Source organism: Argentina silus (genome assembly GCF_951799395.1).
Source record: "Argentina silus genome assembly, chromosome: 18".
Classification (NCBI taxonomy): domain Eukaryota; kingdom Metazoa; phylum Chordata; class Actinopteri; order Argentiniformes; family Argentinidae; genus Argentina; species Argentina silus.
This window is the reverse complement of record NC_139672.1, coordinates 7316477-7333976: the sequence shown is the minus strand read 5'-3', so window position 1 is coordinate 7333976 and position 17500 is coordinate 7316477. Positions and strand designations below refer to the sequence as shown.

At 42.9% G+C, this 17500-nt stretch overlaps 1 protein-coding gene and 2 long non-coding RNA genes across 3 annotated transcripts in view; 1 reads left to right on the top strand and 2 right to left on the bottom strand.

The window, feature by feature from the left end:
• Nucleotides 1-2204: 2204 nt before the first annotated feature.
• On the bottom strand, nucleotides 2205-3834 carry LOC310819106 (uncharacterized protein; the record flags this gene model as incomplete). Its single annotated transcript, XM_083690330.1, has 4 exons — nucleotides 2205-2662; nucleotides 2860-2934; nucleotides 3178-3292; nucleotides 3759-3834. The coding sequence occupies 4 exons, from the start codon at nucleotides 3832-3834 to the stop codon at nucleotides 2569-2571; spliced, it is 360 nt and encodes a 119-aa protein (XP_083546456.1). The 3' UTR covers nucleotides 2205-2568.
• Nucleotides 3835-10849: 7015 nt separating this feature from the next.
• Nucleotides 10850-12198, top strand: LOC310818684. The gene is made up of 3 exons (XR_014554726.1): nucleotides 10850-11051; nucleotides 11269-11383; nucleotides 11705-12198. It is a non-coding gene; the product is annotated as an uncharacterized lncRNA (long non-coding RNA).
• A 4331-nt stretch (nucleotides 12199-16529) lies between these two features.
• The window catches only part of LOC310819109, a 1318-nt gene continuing 347 nt past the window's right edge, over nucleotides 16530-17500 (bottom strand). The window contains exons 2-3 of the long non-coding RNA XR_014554754.1: nucleotides 17154-17277; nucleotides 16530-17027 (exon numbers count right to left, since the gene is read on the bottom strand). This is a non-coding gene — a long non-coding RNA (uncharacterized lncRNA). The remainder of the gene's footprint in view (nucleotides 17028-17153; nucleotides 17278-17500) is intronic.

The following is a 17500-nucleotide window of genomic DNA, read 5'->3' as shown; positions in this document are numbered from 1 at the left end:
TTAGAAGACGCCGTAGCACATCTGTTGGAAGGTGTCCATGCGTGCCACTTCACAGATGATGTCTCCAGTGGCGGTGTCCTGGTCCTCGCTCTCAGGGCGCTTGGGGACCGGCGTATCCTGCCTAATGTCATACATAAACTATCCAGAAGGAGGGAGACCACCGTTACAATACAGACACAACGCAAACACACCAACAGCTTCGCACACATTCGCAAACAGAGTTCAAAGTGTGAGGTGTGAGTGTGTACCTGGAGGTAATCCTCAAAGCTGATGGAGTTGTAGTGGTCTTTGTCTGCACTCTTAAACAGCTCCTGCCTGTGCTCCAAAGTGGAGTCATCGTTTATCAGGTCCAAAGCTGAGTTACTGTCAGGTGGCACAAGAGACAGAGGACAGTAAATAGTCATTTCCACACTTCACCATATCATGTCATGTCATGAACTGGACTTCATGGGACGGTGGTGTGTTAGTTTCAGACGAGGATGAATGCATGAAATATTCACAAGACCGATTCCATCATCTATTTGTCAGCGTGCAATCATTCCTGTGCAAGTGCTGCCACCTATAGTTACCTCAGTGGAACATCACTAAGTAGATTGGGGACTCATGTTAGGATCACTCTCAACTCTCTATGTTTGTGTCGTCACTCACAATTCGTTGAAGTCAAGGAGACGGTCTCCGTTGCTGTCGAACACCTCGAACTGTCTTTTGAGGTTTAGCAGATCCTCAGCTGTCCAATGACGATACTTCAGCTGCAGCTCAGACACACTGGCGTCCCAGTCATAGCTGTACTCTACACACGCGAGTTCAGACACACACACACACCAATATCAATTGTATCAATAATACCAATAATGTGAGGGTGTCCTTTTGACAGCATTATTTGTAATGTGGTGGTAGAGATGATTGCAGTATTCATAGCCAACTTGCAGGACTTTACTGTCAAACTTGGACGTCTCTTTCAAAGAGCGGATCCTCTGCTGGACCATGTTGTATGTGTAACGCAGGTTGATGTTATGCATTTCTCTTGCAAAATCCATGTCCTCTGAATCTGGAGGGGGAGTTATGGACAAGAATGGAATTAATGGAAAATCATTTAACACTGCACAAACCGATAGCGAGGTTAATTCAAAGGTCTGATCTGTCGGGTAAGTTGCATTGATGATATGAGGGTGAGTTGACAGCAACAGTTGATCAACCGATAACGTTTTCTAGCTCGCTAGTCATTCGAGACAATTAGCTAGCTCACGTTACCTTCATCAAAGTCAGGATCCACATAGCTCTCCGGCTCGTTCACCCGTGGATATGACAGCGACATCCCCATGTTTGCACTTGACCTTTCTATAACTATTAGCTAGTTTGACTTCGGGTGAAATAGAAACATTAAAATCATCGCTAAACTATGGCGAGCAAGCAACTGGGAACTTGTAAGAGAGAAAATTCAGTTGGGAACTTGAGATTTTTGAATATGACAAGGTTGCTCGCTCTCATTCGTGTTCCAGTTCTACTACTGCTTGGTCTGCGCAGACGAGCAGATCTAACGACCTGCGCTGCTTCACTGCGATGAACATACGACCTGAAACATTGACATTTCTACATTGTTGGCATTTAGCAGACGCCTTTATCCAAAGCGACTTACAACAATTACATTTGTTTAAGTAAGTGAATCATCTATCCATCAGTCATCATAAGAAAAAGTAATCTATGCTCGGACCAGGGGCTATTGGCAGATACAGTGCTAGAAGAAGGAAGAATTACTTTTTTTTTTACAAAAATTAACAGAACAGAACCATATGCTCGCAGTTTATCTTTATCTTTTTTTTTTTTTCCCTTTTGATCTTTTTTTGTTTACCCTCGTCTTTACATGATGATCGTCTTTCACTGAACTGAATGAAGATTTAAGTATAGCACCCATCCTAACTGAGTGTAAAATAGAGGAGACGTGGTGGAGACGACAGGCAATAAATCAGGTGTGGAGCTGTAGTGTTACTTGGTATCCGCTAGGTGGCAAACACAAACCATACAACAAAAGGTAAGCAGGAAAATGTGACGTTCACATTGTTGAAGAACATAAAGCCCATCCATACAAATTAAATGAAATGACGGAAAGAGCAAATTCATGTTGATTTTGAGAATATTGTCACATTTGTCACGTTTAACGTGAATTGCAGGAGTCCATATTTCAAACGACAAAATGACAAGTGGAACAGTATTCTAGTCAATAATGACGCACACTTTTATTTTGTTTACAGAGTTGAATTCTTACTTTTCATATGGTGCCTCTTAGACTTTTGGGATCATATAACATAAGAACTCAATACAAATAGCACGTATAGCAAACTGCAATTTATACACTAAGAAATAACAACCAATAAATATTAAAACTGACAATAAATAATAAATATACCAGTTTCACAATAATTAATGGCAATGTATCCTTTAACATAAATTAATTAAAAGCTTTAAGGTTCAGGTTCTTTAAGGTGCTGCGATCTGAGTGAAGATGATGATGATGATGATGATGATGATGATGATGATGATGATTAAGAAGATGATGATGAAGGGTGCCCTCTATGGGGAGGAGGCAGTTGTTGCCACTGAACCGGCATTTGGCGAGTGGCTGGTGTTCATTTCAAGCCCTGCTGACAGCTCCTTGCGGGCTTTCCTGAAAGGCAGACATATAGTAGTAAGCATCTTAGTCTTTCATTTTCACAATTTCTTTTCATTATTAATTATTTCTTGTGATAAAATGTCTCTACTTTTCTGTAAAGTGTGTTGTGATTTTTTTGGAATGCACATTGAATAAAGTCTAATTTAATCTGGATTGGTCAACTCGGCCAGATAGCATCCTCAGGTACTCACTCTAGCTCCTTGATCCTCTGGAACACCCAGCTTTGCTTCCAGTGGCTGCATACTTCCCCTTTCTCTGTCTCAAAGCTTTATGGAGGAAAATATGTGTTTAACTTGATGGAACGCATCCAGGCTGATGTACAGAAAGTGACATGTTTCTACATAGAAAGGGTCTTTCTCTGAAACTACCACATAGTATATTTGAACTGACCATAATATATTCTCCCTGTCACTGCATTAGAATGCACTTATTATATTATATTATCTTATATATTATATACACTTATATATTATTATATTATCAGGGAGGAGAGGGAATGACGTTCTTACATAACAGCATTGACACAGGGAGGGTTCTTATGCTGGATCCTGTATCCGATGATAGGAACCGTGATGTTCTGTCTGGAAACCTTGGTGCAACAGCCGTGAATCTTATCTCCCGCCTCTGAGAAAACAACAAACATTTATAACACTCTTAATGATATGTGCCGGGTCAAAATCATGTTGTTCTTGACTCATGGCCCAGGAGAGCTGCAGTGGTGTACACCAGGCTTTAGTTAGAGCCCAGTCCTAACACAACCTGTTTCAGTTTATCAACCAGTCATAGTGTTCCTTTTAGAATCAGGATTAGCGGAATCAGGGGTGTTAGAGCCGTGCTGGAACAAAAGCCTGCACAGCATGTACAGCTCTCCTAGAGCAGGTTTGGAGAGCACTGTTACAAAGCAGAGCTGCAGGGTGAGGCCCATGGTATAGCTAAGAGTCTTGTAGCGACCCACATCCTCAACATTGCCCCAATCACCTCTACATGGGACCTCTTGGCCGAAAGCGTGAGGAGTTGGACTGCCAGATGGGTTCTGCAAGGGCTTCACCCCACACATTCACTACAGCATAAGTAGGAGCAAACTACTTACCAGTCCCGGTTGCCATTAATGCCAGCACCACAGCGAAGAGGGCGAGGCACGCCATGTGTCCGTAGCACAGCTGCATGGTTACTGTAGAGATGTTTTCCGTTGAGGTCGTTCTTGACTGATTCAGAAGGCTAGGACCGAGTGGAGATGACTGATCGTTCCTGACCACAACCCTGCCTTTTAAACTCTCAAATGAGGAACCAGATCCAGTCGAACCGGATCTTTTTTTTCCGGAGGGTATTGAGGTTGGCTGGGGGCATGGGGGGAGATACCAATGGGTGCTTCCGCGTCAGTAGTTTCTTGTAATGATTGCGTAATTCCAATGTAATGCCAATTGCGTAATTCCAATCCTGGGTTAGGCAAGGTGGTCAGTCTTAGGCTTGTTTAACTCTCTTCATCCCTTATGGGACATAAGGCTTCAGTGTGTTCCCTCAATGTGTAAGCTAGCTTAGTTAGCTTAGTCTATGGTTATTGGTTAGAATCGGTGGTATTTTTTGGTACTTCATTTGTGGTTAGAAAACACTGCACTCATGTCCTTTCCAGCATGTCCAGATAGTGAGCTTTGTGCAGGGGAGGGTGCTCCAGGGGTGGAGGCATATCAATAATTGATAACATTTTTGTTTTGTATTTATATTTTTACTGATTTGTTTTACACAATGGGCTAGGCGTTTCTAGTTTTTGATCATTTCGGGAGGCTTTTGTTGCTGGATGATGGGGAATTCTAGAAGATAAGTGATGATGTCAGCACCGGGCATGTGTGGGCTTGCTTTCAGAGAATTCGGGAGGGGACGGACTTAGGGGGAAGCTGAGTTCACAATCATGTGCTGATGATTGCAGACACATACTCACCCCCCCCCCCCCCCCCCCCCCCCCTCCATCCTTCCCCCTCCCCAGATCTGACCATCAAAAAGACACAAGAGGAAAGGGGAAGGAAGAGGGGAAACCAAACGCCACAGCCGCAAACCCCCATACTGTACCATCCGGGAATCCACTACCCAAATATGGACATGGTGAGATGGGCTGAGGGGAAGTTGCTCACCACCACCGTCTTATTGGGGTGGGGTTGGCGTTGAAGGGATACAGTACAGTCAGCAGTATTAGAGCAGACAGCCCTTCCTCCCACTGCCTTCACCACGTTAATGGACTCAATAGTCTCAGGGTCATTTACTCTGACCTGTCTAGGTCTTTCAGATCAGGAGATCAATGATTAATGCATTGGGGGGAGGGGATGGGAGAGGGAATTCAAATGACACAATCAGACTTAAATCAAACTAGAAAGCAAAAGATTTGATTTAAATCGTGATTATATAATTTGACTGTTGTTTGTTTGATTTGAATGGTTTGATTTAACGCTTTCTTGTTTGATTTGTAGGTTGTTACTTGGATTCAAAACAAATTGTGGGATCCACCGCTCATTAGTGGTGGGGAGGCGATCCCAAAAGAGTCGTCTCCTCGACTCCAGATACGATTGGAGTCTTGTAGTTGGAGTAGACTCCAATTTTGAGAGGGAGAAGAATCAACTCCCGCTAGAGTTGACTCTCACGACTCTGTGACTCCGAATTCCACTGCTAATTTATGTCTGAGACATAACAGTAGCTAATGTCTTGTAGAGAATGTCAATCTTCTCCCAATGCATCAATAGCCCATTGAAGCGCTGTTTTTAAGCACTCACCCACACATCCTGACATCACAGTATTATTCATTTTAGTACTGTTTGCAGTTCTGAGTTGAGAAAGAGAAGAATTGTCAAAGCAGGAGTCAGAGTCGGAGTTGTCTCCAAAAATGCACCACTACCATATGTTTTGGGGGTATATTTATATGTTTTGGGGTATCTTATCTCATCTAGCATCAATGTACAATACTCCTTGACACTTCACACTGAGGCGATCTATGCACCTGAAACACCCATAGGTTTCCAGAGAGAGCGTTGCTGTGTGTGTTTGTGTTTCACATGTGTTTGGTGTGACAGGAAACTGGGTGACAGTGTGGTTAAAAAGTCACATGCTGCTCATCCCTTTCTAGGCCGTTCAAGATGGGGTTTGTCCCGAGACTGCATTGGGCAAGGTGTTTTCTGTAGTCTTTTTGACAAACAGTCCTTAAATATATTATGAACTAAGCAGACACACTGCACCACTGAACAGCTATTCAAGCTTGTCTTTTTAATAAGCACTGTTTACTCTGCTCCACTTGCGTTAGGTAAATATGTTTTCAGTTGTTTGTCTGGTACATCATCTGCAATGTGTTCTTCCACTCCTACATGTCTATGACATCCAAACAGAAACAATGTGGCCCTGGTCTGTTCCAATAGCATATTTTGCTGTTAGCTTTGTCTTTTGAATAAGCAGTAGGCCCATCATCTGTAGTTCTGAGTGGCCCATCATCTGTAGTTCTGAGTGGTTTGTGACCCACTGGGTGTCCTGTTGGGTAGCGAGACACACCTGCTGTAGGTTGTGGCTGGAGACATTTGTTTGTTTTTGTGAGATGACAAGGAAAAAAGAAACCCAGCTGAACCGCTTTGTTTCCTGTCACCCAACAAACCAAACCAGCCACAATCTAGGCTAGTCCTGCCACCCAAAAGGAATCAGATGCTTCTCACTCCAAACCCAAAAAAATCGAAACTCCTCTCCTCGAAAGGTCATTTTGTACGAACAGTGGATATTGTGATTCCTTATTATCGAAAAGTAATGGTTTGTCTGTGTGTGTGTGTGTGTGTGTGTGTGATGTGTGTGTGCACACATGCGTGAGTGCGCATGCACGTGTGCATGTGATGGAACAGAGGAAGTTGGGCCAGTGTGATCCGTTTAATGAAAATGCCATTGCGAAAGTTGTGAATGAATGAAAAATAAAAGCAGTAGTGAAAGAGAGAAGTTCTCACTTTGGCATTCATCCTTCACTCTCATTCATAACTCCTACGCTACCTGCAATGTCAATGACAGTTCACCCCCCCACTGTTGAGGCTGTGAGATCGAGTCCTAAGCCTAAAAAAACCCTACAGAGTTTCCATGCAGCATCTGAGTGACTGTTGGCCTCAGAGGCGTCTGGGTGAGGTACAAATTGGAGGACGGACGGGCTCAGTGTAAAGCCTGGAATAGGGAACAGTATCATGGATGTGTGTTGGATACCATTCCTCATTCCGTCCCTCCACCAGCCTCCACTGACAGACTGTGACATGTAACCTCTGGTCTACAAAGGACACCATTGTCTCCACTAGGAAACCCTCCATACTCATGTGTAACAGGCCTAATGTCTGTGAAAGGAAAAGCTGAGTTTATTGCGTAGTCAGCTGTCTGAGGACCCAACCCAATCTGACGAATTCCTTGAATCCTATTTGAGTGTGTCAGTGTCTCTTGAGTGTCTCCCCTCTATGGTCATCTCAGTGTCACTCTGTGTCAGGGATGGGCAGATCTGAGTGAGTTTCCCCGAAAGCTTAGTAGCTTAAGTAATAGTTAATTTGTCCTGATGACCCAGCCGCGAAGCCGTGAGATGGTAACAATTGTAAAATCCATGTTTGCAGGTCAATCTTCTGTTCATTAAAGAGCAAAATTCGTCAAACGAAGAACGTTTCTGGTCTAGGAGAGGGGTGGGCCTAGATTTTCAAAAGAGATAAAGTACTACTTTAGCTAAGAAGCTTTCAGGAAACTGACCACTGGTCATTGAAGGCTACATTGGTGCTGGTGCATGGAGTCTTATAGAATTCTCCATAGACTGAGTTGCTTACCTCTGGCTGTGGTGTAGTTCTGTAGATATGAATCAGTTAAGATGTTCTCAGACATCTCTGATGGGTTTGAATAAGCATTACTGATGCAGCCCCCCAGGGCACATTAGCTAACCCAGACTAGACCCCAAGGCTATACTTCCTCTCACTTAGCCTGTGTGTGTGTGTGTGTGTGTGTGTGTGTGTGTGTGTGTGTGTGTGTGTGTGTGTGTGTGTGTGTGTGTGTGTGTGTGCAGTTCTGTTCTCTCTCCTACACATTCCGATGTGGTTACATCTCTGCCCCCCCCTTCTCTCTCTCTCTCAATTCAAATCAATGAGCTGAATTAACTCACATTGCCAAAGACATAAACTCACATTGCCAAAGCAAACATATAATAAGTTATATCGGTAATGACAGAACAGTTATGACAGGAGTAGCAATTTACAAATGACAGGAATAACATTCAATTTGGTGTTTTGTTCCAATGGCTGTCCTCAAGGTTGTGGCAAGATATCACAGGCTGTCTCTGGCTGCCAATTTGGAACAACGTGGTTTTCCCCCCAATAGATATTGCATTTTTAATTTGTTTGGGTTTCAAATTCCTTGTAGTTGCTGGCAACAGAATGTTGCTCTGCCTGTGGTGGCCTGTTTTCACTGCCAGGCTGTGCTCACTAAGTCTGTCAATGTCTTCCTCAGTTTCTGATCAGTCATGGTGGTCAGATAGTCTGCCACTGTGTACCGTCTGATTAGGGCCAAATAGCATTAAAGTTTACTTTTTTTTTTACTTAGTTTTTTTTTGTTGTATCATGTCAATATCCAATATATTTTTCTTTTTGTTTTGTTACAATTTGTCTGGCCCAGATTGTCTCAGTGCTGTCCTGAGGCTTTGTAGGGTTGGTAGGGGTAGTTGGCCTCAGGACCACTCGGCTGAGGGGACTCTTCTCCAGGCTCATCTCTTGACAGCTTAATGCTTTATTATGGGCTGATTTGAAGTCACTTGTTTTGAGGTGATTGTAACATTTGGTTGCTCTTTTTTGAGTCTTAATAGGGGGTATTGGCCTAAGTCTCTGGTCATGCAGGGTGCTTTTGCAGAACTCTGCATGCATTGTTTCAATAGGTGATTGTCAGCTGACCATTAGAAGATTAGATTAGATTAGATTAGATTAGATTCAACTTTATTGTCATTGTGCAGAGTACAAGTACAGAGACAACGAAATGCAGTTAGCGTCTAACCAGAAGTGCAAAATAGCAGAAAGTGCAATGAACAGTATTTACAGGTAGTGCAATATATGATCAGTAGTAGTGCAGTATAATATAGTATAGTATAAGCAGTATATATAGCAGTGCAGTATAGCAGTATGTGAGTAGCAGTAGCATTATAGCAGAATAAATAGTTACAGTATGAGCAGTGTAGCAGCATATGAGCTGTATAGGTAATGCAGTCTAGTAGTATATATGTATTAACAGTAACATGAGGTAGATGCAGAATAAATATAAATATGGAATGCCGTATAAACAAGTATGTACAGTATGTGCAGTAGTATTAAAGAAAATATAGGATATGTGCATTATGTGCATTATGAACAGTATGAACAGTATGGACAGGTATGTACAGAAGAGCAGTGGTATTGAGTAAGAGTAAGAGCAGGGGAGGGGAGTATAGTGCAATAGTGCAATTGTTACCTTTCATGTAAAATAAATGTCTGTCTTGTCTCCTCCACTAAAGCCCCCTCCCACCCCAAACCCTTTTCCTGCCCCGTTCCCCCAAGTTTGTTATTTCCCCTCACCCCGACCACAGAGCCATTATAACCGGTGTGTGTGTGTGTGTGTGTGTGTGGGGGGGGGGGGGGGGGGGGGGGGCTTTTGTGCGTGTGTGTGTGTGCGTGCAGTGTGTGTGTGTGTGTGTGTGTGTGTGTGTGTGTGTATGTTTGAAGAGTGTGTTGATATGTGAACAAGAGGTGTTAACGCTCTCCATCCTGTCTGTGGTTGGAGAGATGAGTACACTAGTCACTCACTCTGACGCAGGTCTGTGTGTCCACCTGTGCCAGCATGTGATCTGCAGGATGAATCTGCAGACCAGGAGTATGAGTTCTGAATCTGCCTTTGACAGGATAGAATAGGACAGGACAGGACAGGACAGGACAGGACAGGACAGGACAGGACAGGACAGGACAGGACAGGACAGGACAGGACAGGACAGGATAGGACAGGACAGGACAGGACAGGACAGGACAGGACAGGATAGGATAGGATAGGATAGGATAGGGTAGGATAGGACAGGGTAGGGTAGGATAGGACAGGGTAGGGTAGGATAGGACAGGACAGGATAGGATAGGATAGGATGCAATGCTAGCAGCCCAGCGATAGTCCACATCAGAAGAGAGAGTCACATATGAGAGAGCCACATCGCTCCCTTGCCTCCTTTTTATCTCCACAGTCCAAAAGAACTAAGCCCTGATGTCCAGACTGGAAGTTGGGGCATCCGCATCTGTCAAAAGGAATCTTGGGAATGCGACAAAACAAGCGTACAGCCTCCGATGATGGGCAAAACACTCAAAATCCATCATGAAACTCAATATTATGGAACAAAATCACTCAGTCAAGGCAGTCCACACTGAATCAGCTCCCTAAAGCCAACATCCATCCACTCAAAAACCCAAAACAACAAAACACACTGAATAACGACCCAAATAACAGCAGGTGTTACCAAGGCTGCTATTACAGCACCATGGCAACACCAAAATGCTGTACCTTTATGATCGGAAGGAATCTATGGAAGCATTTTGTTCCAATACCTCCAAATGAAACCAACCACGAGTAACACCTTATTTGTAGAGCCTGCTTTTAAACTGCTTAGAACTATTAGTTTACGTTTTCAAATGTTTTTACTATCATTTGTTCATGTGTTCTAGTCTTCAAATGGTGTTTCTACATTGTAGCAGACGGTGGTGGTCCTGTGTGACTCTGTGTGGGTAGAGCATAGTGTAGGTTGTGGTTTCGATTCCAGCTTGGACCATATACACAATGTACAATGTGCACTTTCTTACTGTATTGTACGTAGCTTTGGCGTCTACTAAATGACATATGGTACATTCATTTGGTTGGATATGACTTGATTTCAGCGGGGATCGTAACCACTTTACCACTGATATGCAGAGTAAAGATCATAATGTAATGCACATGTACAACAACCAACCATTCAGCCAGGTCTCTTAACTCAAGGCTGCACACAACGGAAACCTGCTGTGACACCTTCTAGCCCATAATGAGGAGGTAGGGGGAGAGGCTTCTATGGTTAGGGGGTCTGTGGGAGGCAACCAGAATGTTAATTTCCAGCAGAGAGACAGAGTGAGAGTGTGTGTGTTCCTATGTGTGTGTGTGTACGACGGTTGCTGCATTTCCGTGTGGCTGCATCAACGTGGAAAAGTGTGTGTGTGTGTGTCTATATATGGCTGTGAGTGGTCTTAGTGGGCTTAAAAAGAGGTTGCAGCTCAGGAGGATATCACACATCTACCAGAGAGCCAGAGAGATACAATGATGACCCTCTCTTCTCTCCTACTCATCAGTGGGACTCTACTCGTGTCCATTACCTCAGGACAAGGTGTGTGTGTGTGTGTGTGTTTTTGTTTGTTTGACTATTCTCTTATCATTCATGTGTCAATCAAGTGTGTCTACCGACAACTTATATTGTTTGTATGTTTTGAATTCATTAGTAATGCTAATGATGATGGAAATAATGATGATGGTTATGTTGGTAATGATGATGATGATGATGAGGATGATGAAGATGAGTCTAATCTATTCTGTCTCATGTATAGGTGGTGGCCCAGTTCTTACGTGCTGTCTGAAAACCACAGTCACTCATCCCCCTCCGAACCTGCTGCAGCGGTACTACAAACAAGAAAACTCATTGTGCTCAATCAAGGCAGTGGCGTAAGTGCTCATACTGATCATAAGTATCTTAAATATAAAAGGGACTTTCATATTGGTCATCCCTCACTTTTTTAGCCATGTAAAGGGTCATTCTTCAGTACTCTACTCTGAATTTTACACCCAGAAACGTTATTTTAATTTAAGGAATAAACCCGCACTCATTGGACATAGTCATAGTTCTATAATAATGACATTGTAACTCACACCAGTGTTGACCTCTGCTGCCTGAAACATGAAAAAGAAAACGAAAAAGGAATTGTGATCAAAGGTTTTGATTGTGTTTTCTCTGTTGTGACCGCTGCATGTCTTTGATATCCACAGGTTTGTTTCAAAGAAAGGCAAAAGAATCTGCTCAGACCCTCAAGACCCTTGGGCTAAGAAAGCTATGGCCTACCTCGACAACAAGACCCAGCCTCACACAACTGGAAAACCTCACATCAACACAACTACAGCATCAACAACCTCCGCACAACCAGCAACCAACAACAATAACAACCCTTGCAACAAAACACACACATCGCTCTACGCAACATTAGCTTCTCTACGGCCGACAACCACCACAAAATCACGACGGCCGCAGAAATGTTGATCAAAAGTGGAGGCACTCCTAGATATGTCTTAGTTCATCTGCTACAAGACTATTGACTTTGAATGTTGAAATGCAGCTTCTCCATTAAATGTTGGTAACAACATGATTGTAAAATATGTGACTTGTACTTGTGTATCCTTTATTTTTTCACTTTAAATTGGATTATTGCAAACATTGTGATTGTTGCTTCGACTCATTGTTGAGTTGTTGACTGTGTGCTGGTGATCCGGGTGGTATTTAATTAAAAGCAAGAAATGTAATAAAATAACTGTTTTCGAATGGTCAATGTATTGCTCTCCGTCATTCTAAGAGTCTGCTGCCACACAGTACAAGTATTGTTGTGTGTTTGGGGGGTCAAGGTGCTGCAACAGAGACTGAGAATGGGATTCAGAGGCTGTAGTCAATAATGATAAACTCCCTCTCCTTCTCTCCTCCGCTTTAGAATATGACAATACAGCCTGAATGTTAGTGTCACTCTTCAGCATGTGTTTTATTTTGACTGTCCGTGTCCTTATGTATCATTTCTGCCTGCACAGCTGATATCTGGCCATGGTAGAGAGGACTATTGAGACCATTGTAACCACTAACCCTAAGATTTAACCTTTAACCGAACCCTAAACCTTACAGTCATTCTAAACAAATAGCATATATCTTATTTACGTGGCTCCTTAGTTTTGATAATTGCGTCATTTTCGTCCACTCTGACATGGCCGTCTAGTGACAGCCATTTTCTTATCCCCCCCTTGTCATGGTAAGAGTGACACGCATTGGTGAGCATAGTGGGCAGGCTGTGGTGGTCTTTAAAGCTGGTTTTCCCCACCGTGACACACACACACACACACACACACACACACACACACACACACACACATCGTTTACATGTCGCCCTGTGCTAACACTTGAATGACTACGGTTGGTTACTACATGTGTGGGTAGAGAGAGAAAGTAAGTCATTAACTAACTGTGGGGATTTTGGGGTTTAGGGGCTTGTAGTGTGAATACATGATGAGTGAATACATGAGTGTTTGAGGTATAGAACACACCACAATGGGTTTTCCTGTCCCCTCTACGCTCTCACTGTAGTCACTCCTCCTCCGTCTTTGTTTCCATGTCGAGTTGAATGTGTCTTAAGTTGAGTGTGTATCTCGGACGGACATGAGAGTATATTTAGCATTGTTGTAATTCTAGTGTGCATTTGACAGCATTGTTACTACTACAGTATGATTCTAAACTTTACATTTTACATTACATTTTTAAACTTTCCACTGTATTACTGTACTACTGCTACTATGCCAGTATGAATCAGTACTTCTCTGTGTTTGTGTGTGTGTGTGTGTGTGTGTGTGTGTGTGTGTGCTATTACCACTCAACAGGCCATTGTTATTATTGGACTACATTGTGTTCTATGGTTGGCTTGGTTATGTTCAAACTGTTCTTGACTTTGGTCTCATCCACACTTGACACTTACAGTACATCAGACTTTTGTCATCTGAATAAGATGATCACATCCAGCTGTAGAGGTCTCTCCTGTTAATAATAATAAAAAAACAATAGCCAATGTCATGTGTCGACAAGGCCTTTGTTTCTTCCCACATCAGTTAGCTCTAGTAAGGACTGCCTGATGTCTTCGCATTGGAATACAAGGCACTGGAGTGCATTCAGTTTGAAGTGTGTTATTTCTGCTATTTCTAAGAGTATGTTTGGTCTGTTTGTTTCTTCTCTGTGACAGCGATGATACGGTAGCTAATGTGTTGCGAGTAGAATGAGCCAAAATGGCTGCCGTGGCATCATGATTAGTAGTGTGTGAATGAGGTGGGTTACCCCCCCACTTCCATCCTAAATCAACTCCATTGTTGTGATTACTGTTAGTTAGTCAGCTAGTAGTTTCTACCTCTCTCTGAGTCTTTGATTATTCCATCAGGTACCAGTGAAAAGAATCATGATTTCATCTCTGAATGGTGTGAAACTTATATATATATATCTCACAGCTACTGTGTGTGTGTGTGTGTGTGTGTGTGTGTGTGTGTGTGTGTGTGTGTGTGTGTGTGTGTGTGAGAGAGAGAGACATTGTGGTTGATAGAGGACCAGCCGTAGGAGCTTCAATCTTTTCCCTTTCTGACAGACAAACCACAGAAGATCTCTCCATATGATACACACAGGACATACAGTACAGTACACACACACACACACACACACACACACACACACACACACACACACACACACACACACACACACTCACACACACATACACACACACACACACACACACACACTCACACACACATACACACACACACACACACACACACACACACACACACACACACACACACACACACACACTCACACACACATACACACACACACACACACACACACACACACTCACACACACATACACACACACACACACACACACACACACACACTCACACACACACACACACACACACAGCAAGTAGTGTTGATCTGTGACTGACTATGCGCATCTGTTTGTGTGTGTGTTTGCGTGTGTGTGTTTACGTTTGTGTGTGTATGTGTGTTTGTGTGTGTGTGTGTGTAAGATGGTTTGCTACACATACTGTATGCCATTTAGCATGTTGTCCTATGCTAACATTTAGCATGCACATCCACATTTGGGTTACTACGTGTGGGCGGTGAGAGAAAGTGCAACACTGTCACTGTTAACTATCACAGTGTTACAGGGTTGCGGAGCATGTTGTGTTAATATGAGCGTTTGAGGTATAGCACACTTGCACACAGCACAACGGGTTTTCCCCTCCCCTGTCTCTCGCTGTAGTCACTCCTCCTCCATCTTTGTTTCCAAGTCAGTTGAATGTGTCTGAGTGTGTATCTACATGGACAGAAATGAGAGTATGTTTAGAATTGTAATTCCAAACTGCATTTGATAGCATTGGTACAACTACAGTAAGGCCTATTGTAACCTTTCCGCTGTATCACTGTGACAATGCCAGTATGACACATCAAGGCTACATTCTATCTATCTGTGCTAGGCCTGTTACCAGGACAGGCAGTTACATGTGTGTGTGTGTGTGTGTGTGTGTGTGTGTGTGAGTGAGTGTGGGTTAGGGATGAGTAAGCACATTGTGGTTGATAGAGGACCAGCCGTGGGAGCTTTAACCTTTTCCCCCATCTGACAGACAAACCACAGAAGACTTCTCCATGACTTCCTACTGAAACACACACACAGGACATACAGTACAGTACACACACCCACATTAGATGAGAAAGAATGGTGCCTGAAGGCTACTCTTTGCATAGATTCTCCTGCAGTTGTAAAGTATCACATTTTTACACTATTGGGTACAGTATATATGATAAATACTGTATATATTTGACTGTTTACCAATTGTATGTGTTGATTTTTTCAGTGGCTCTGTCTAGTAGATGTTTTCATCCTTTTCTTAGGCAACATTTAACCTGGCTTAAATGTCTTGGTCTGGTATGAGGTGAGAGGCCACTTCCCCGTCTTCCTGTTCAGCACTGCATTTCTCAGAAAAAAGTAAGAACTCGCCCTAATAGATATCACTTGTGTCTGAAACTACAGGCCCGTTCACAAGCTTGCACACACACGCACACGCACACGCACACGCACACAGGAAGTGGTGTTGATCTGTGGCTCACTATACTGTGCACCTGTTCCAGCGAATAGACACACCACAATGACATATTAGACACAGCAGTACAATTTGTATGTATATTATTATATGAATGCATGGTAATGCTAGCAACTATGTTGACTCACAGGCTGGAAAAAACCTCAAGTGACCATCTGGTCAAATACAGGATACACTATTAGAACTAAATAGAAGTGAGAGTTGGATGAGCTCCTGAAAATGTCACATGATCAGGAGCCACAGAGCAGACAGAAGAGAGCATGAAGTGAGAGTTGGATGAGCTCCTGAAAATGTCACATGATCAGGAGCCACAGAGCAGACAGAAGAGAGCATGTGTGTTATTGCATGAAGTAAAGCAGAGTCCTTTGTCATAGACATGACTATGTTGTTTTATGGTTGCTTATTTTATATGTATAAAATGTAAGGGACTATTTAACTGAGTTTAACTGGTGTTGTTTTGGTGTGTGCGTGTGTGTGTGCGTGTGCGTGTGCGTGTGTATGTGTATGTGTATGTGTGTGTGTGTATGTGTGCACGTGGGTGTGTGCGTGTGTGTGTGTGTGTGTGTGTGCGTGTGTGTGTGTGTGTGTGTGTGTGTGTGTGTGTGCACTTGCATGCGTCAGGCATTGGTCACCATTTCCACAGAACCAGTTTTCGGTTCATCACTTTCTTTTTTAACCTTTGGTTAAAATATGACCGACCATATCAGAGGCAGACCACATTTATTTCAAACTGCCGCGGTCAATCAGGAAAAGCTAAAGCATCATGGTGCAATATACATCTGACTGTTTCAATATATATATATAAATATATAAATATCCTACTATCTGACTTTATCAAATAAATATAAAAATCATCAAATAAATTGTTGAATTGATAAAATATAATGTAGTGGTTAGGAATACAAAGCAACTTTGATAAAATCTCTTTAATATCTCTTGACAAAGACAAATGACATGTCATGTGACATGCACACAAGCGTGTCAGGGTATTGCACACGGTACATAATATAAACCTAGAAAGATATATAATTTAGCCAAATCGTCTACATAAATAACACCTCTTTGTTTAAACCACTTTGTTTATTTTTCCTGTTCGTTCGTATCTCAGACGAGTTGCTCTTTGACAATCAGTTCTGCTCTTCTGGAGTCACTTCTCATGTTCTAAACTCCGCACCTAGTTTTTTTCCTCTGTGCCCTCTCCCCCCTCCCTTTTTTCCCCTTCCCCTTTCCTCCCTTTCCTCCCTTTCCTTTCCTCCCTCTTTTATCGTTCAGTTTGCCGGGCGCTGATGTCTTTCCCTTGCTCTTCTCCTCCTCCTCTCTCTGTCTCTTCTCTTCATCCACCTTGACCATGGCCTTCTTCACCCAACAAGCGTTGGGGTCACCGCAGATTGTCTTCCCCTGTTTAGTTTGCAACCTGGAAGTAGATGTAAAACCAAGTTGTTGTCATGTTTTGATGAAGTCATGTCGTTTCACTGTATATTGTATGAGTTTGATTCAGCCCCATAGTCTGTTAAATAACATTGTAGGATCGAGTACTTACACTATAGCCTTGATGTCACAGAGTCCTGTAGACTGGACTGTGTAGTTCACTATCTTCTTAGGGTGAACTCTGACCTTGGTCAGTCGGTCACAGGAGCAGCTTATTACTGGGCCTATACTATTAGCTATACAGGGAGAGAGAGAGAAAGAGAGAGAGAGAGAGACATTCTGTTAAACAATGATTTATCCACAGAGAAAGCTGGAAATACACACACACAAACACACGCACACGTGCACACACACACACACACACACACACACACACACACACACACACACCAAACATATGTACATATACAGGCAAGGCTGGTATGCTCATACACACAGACACGGATGGACAGCCTAACG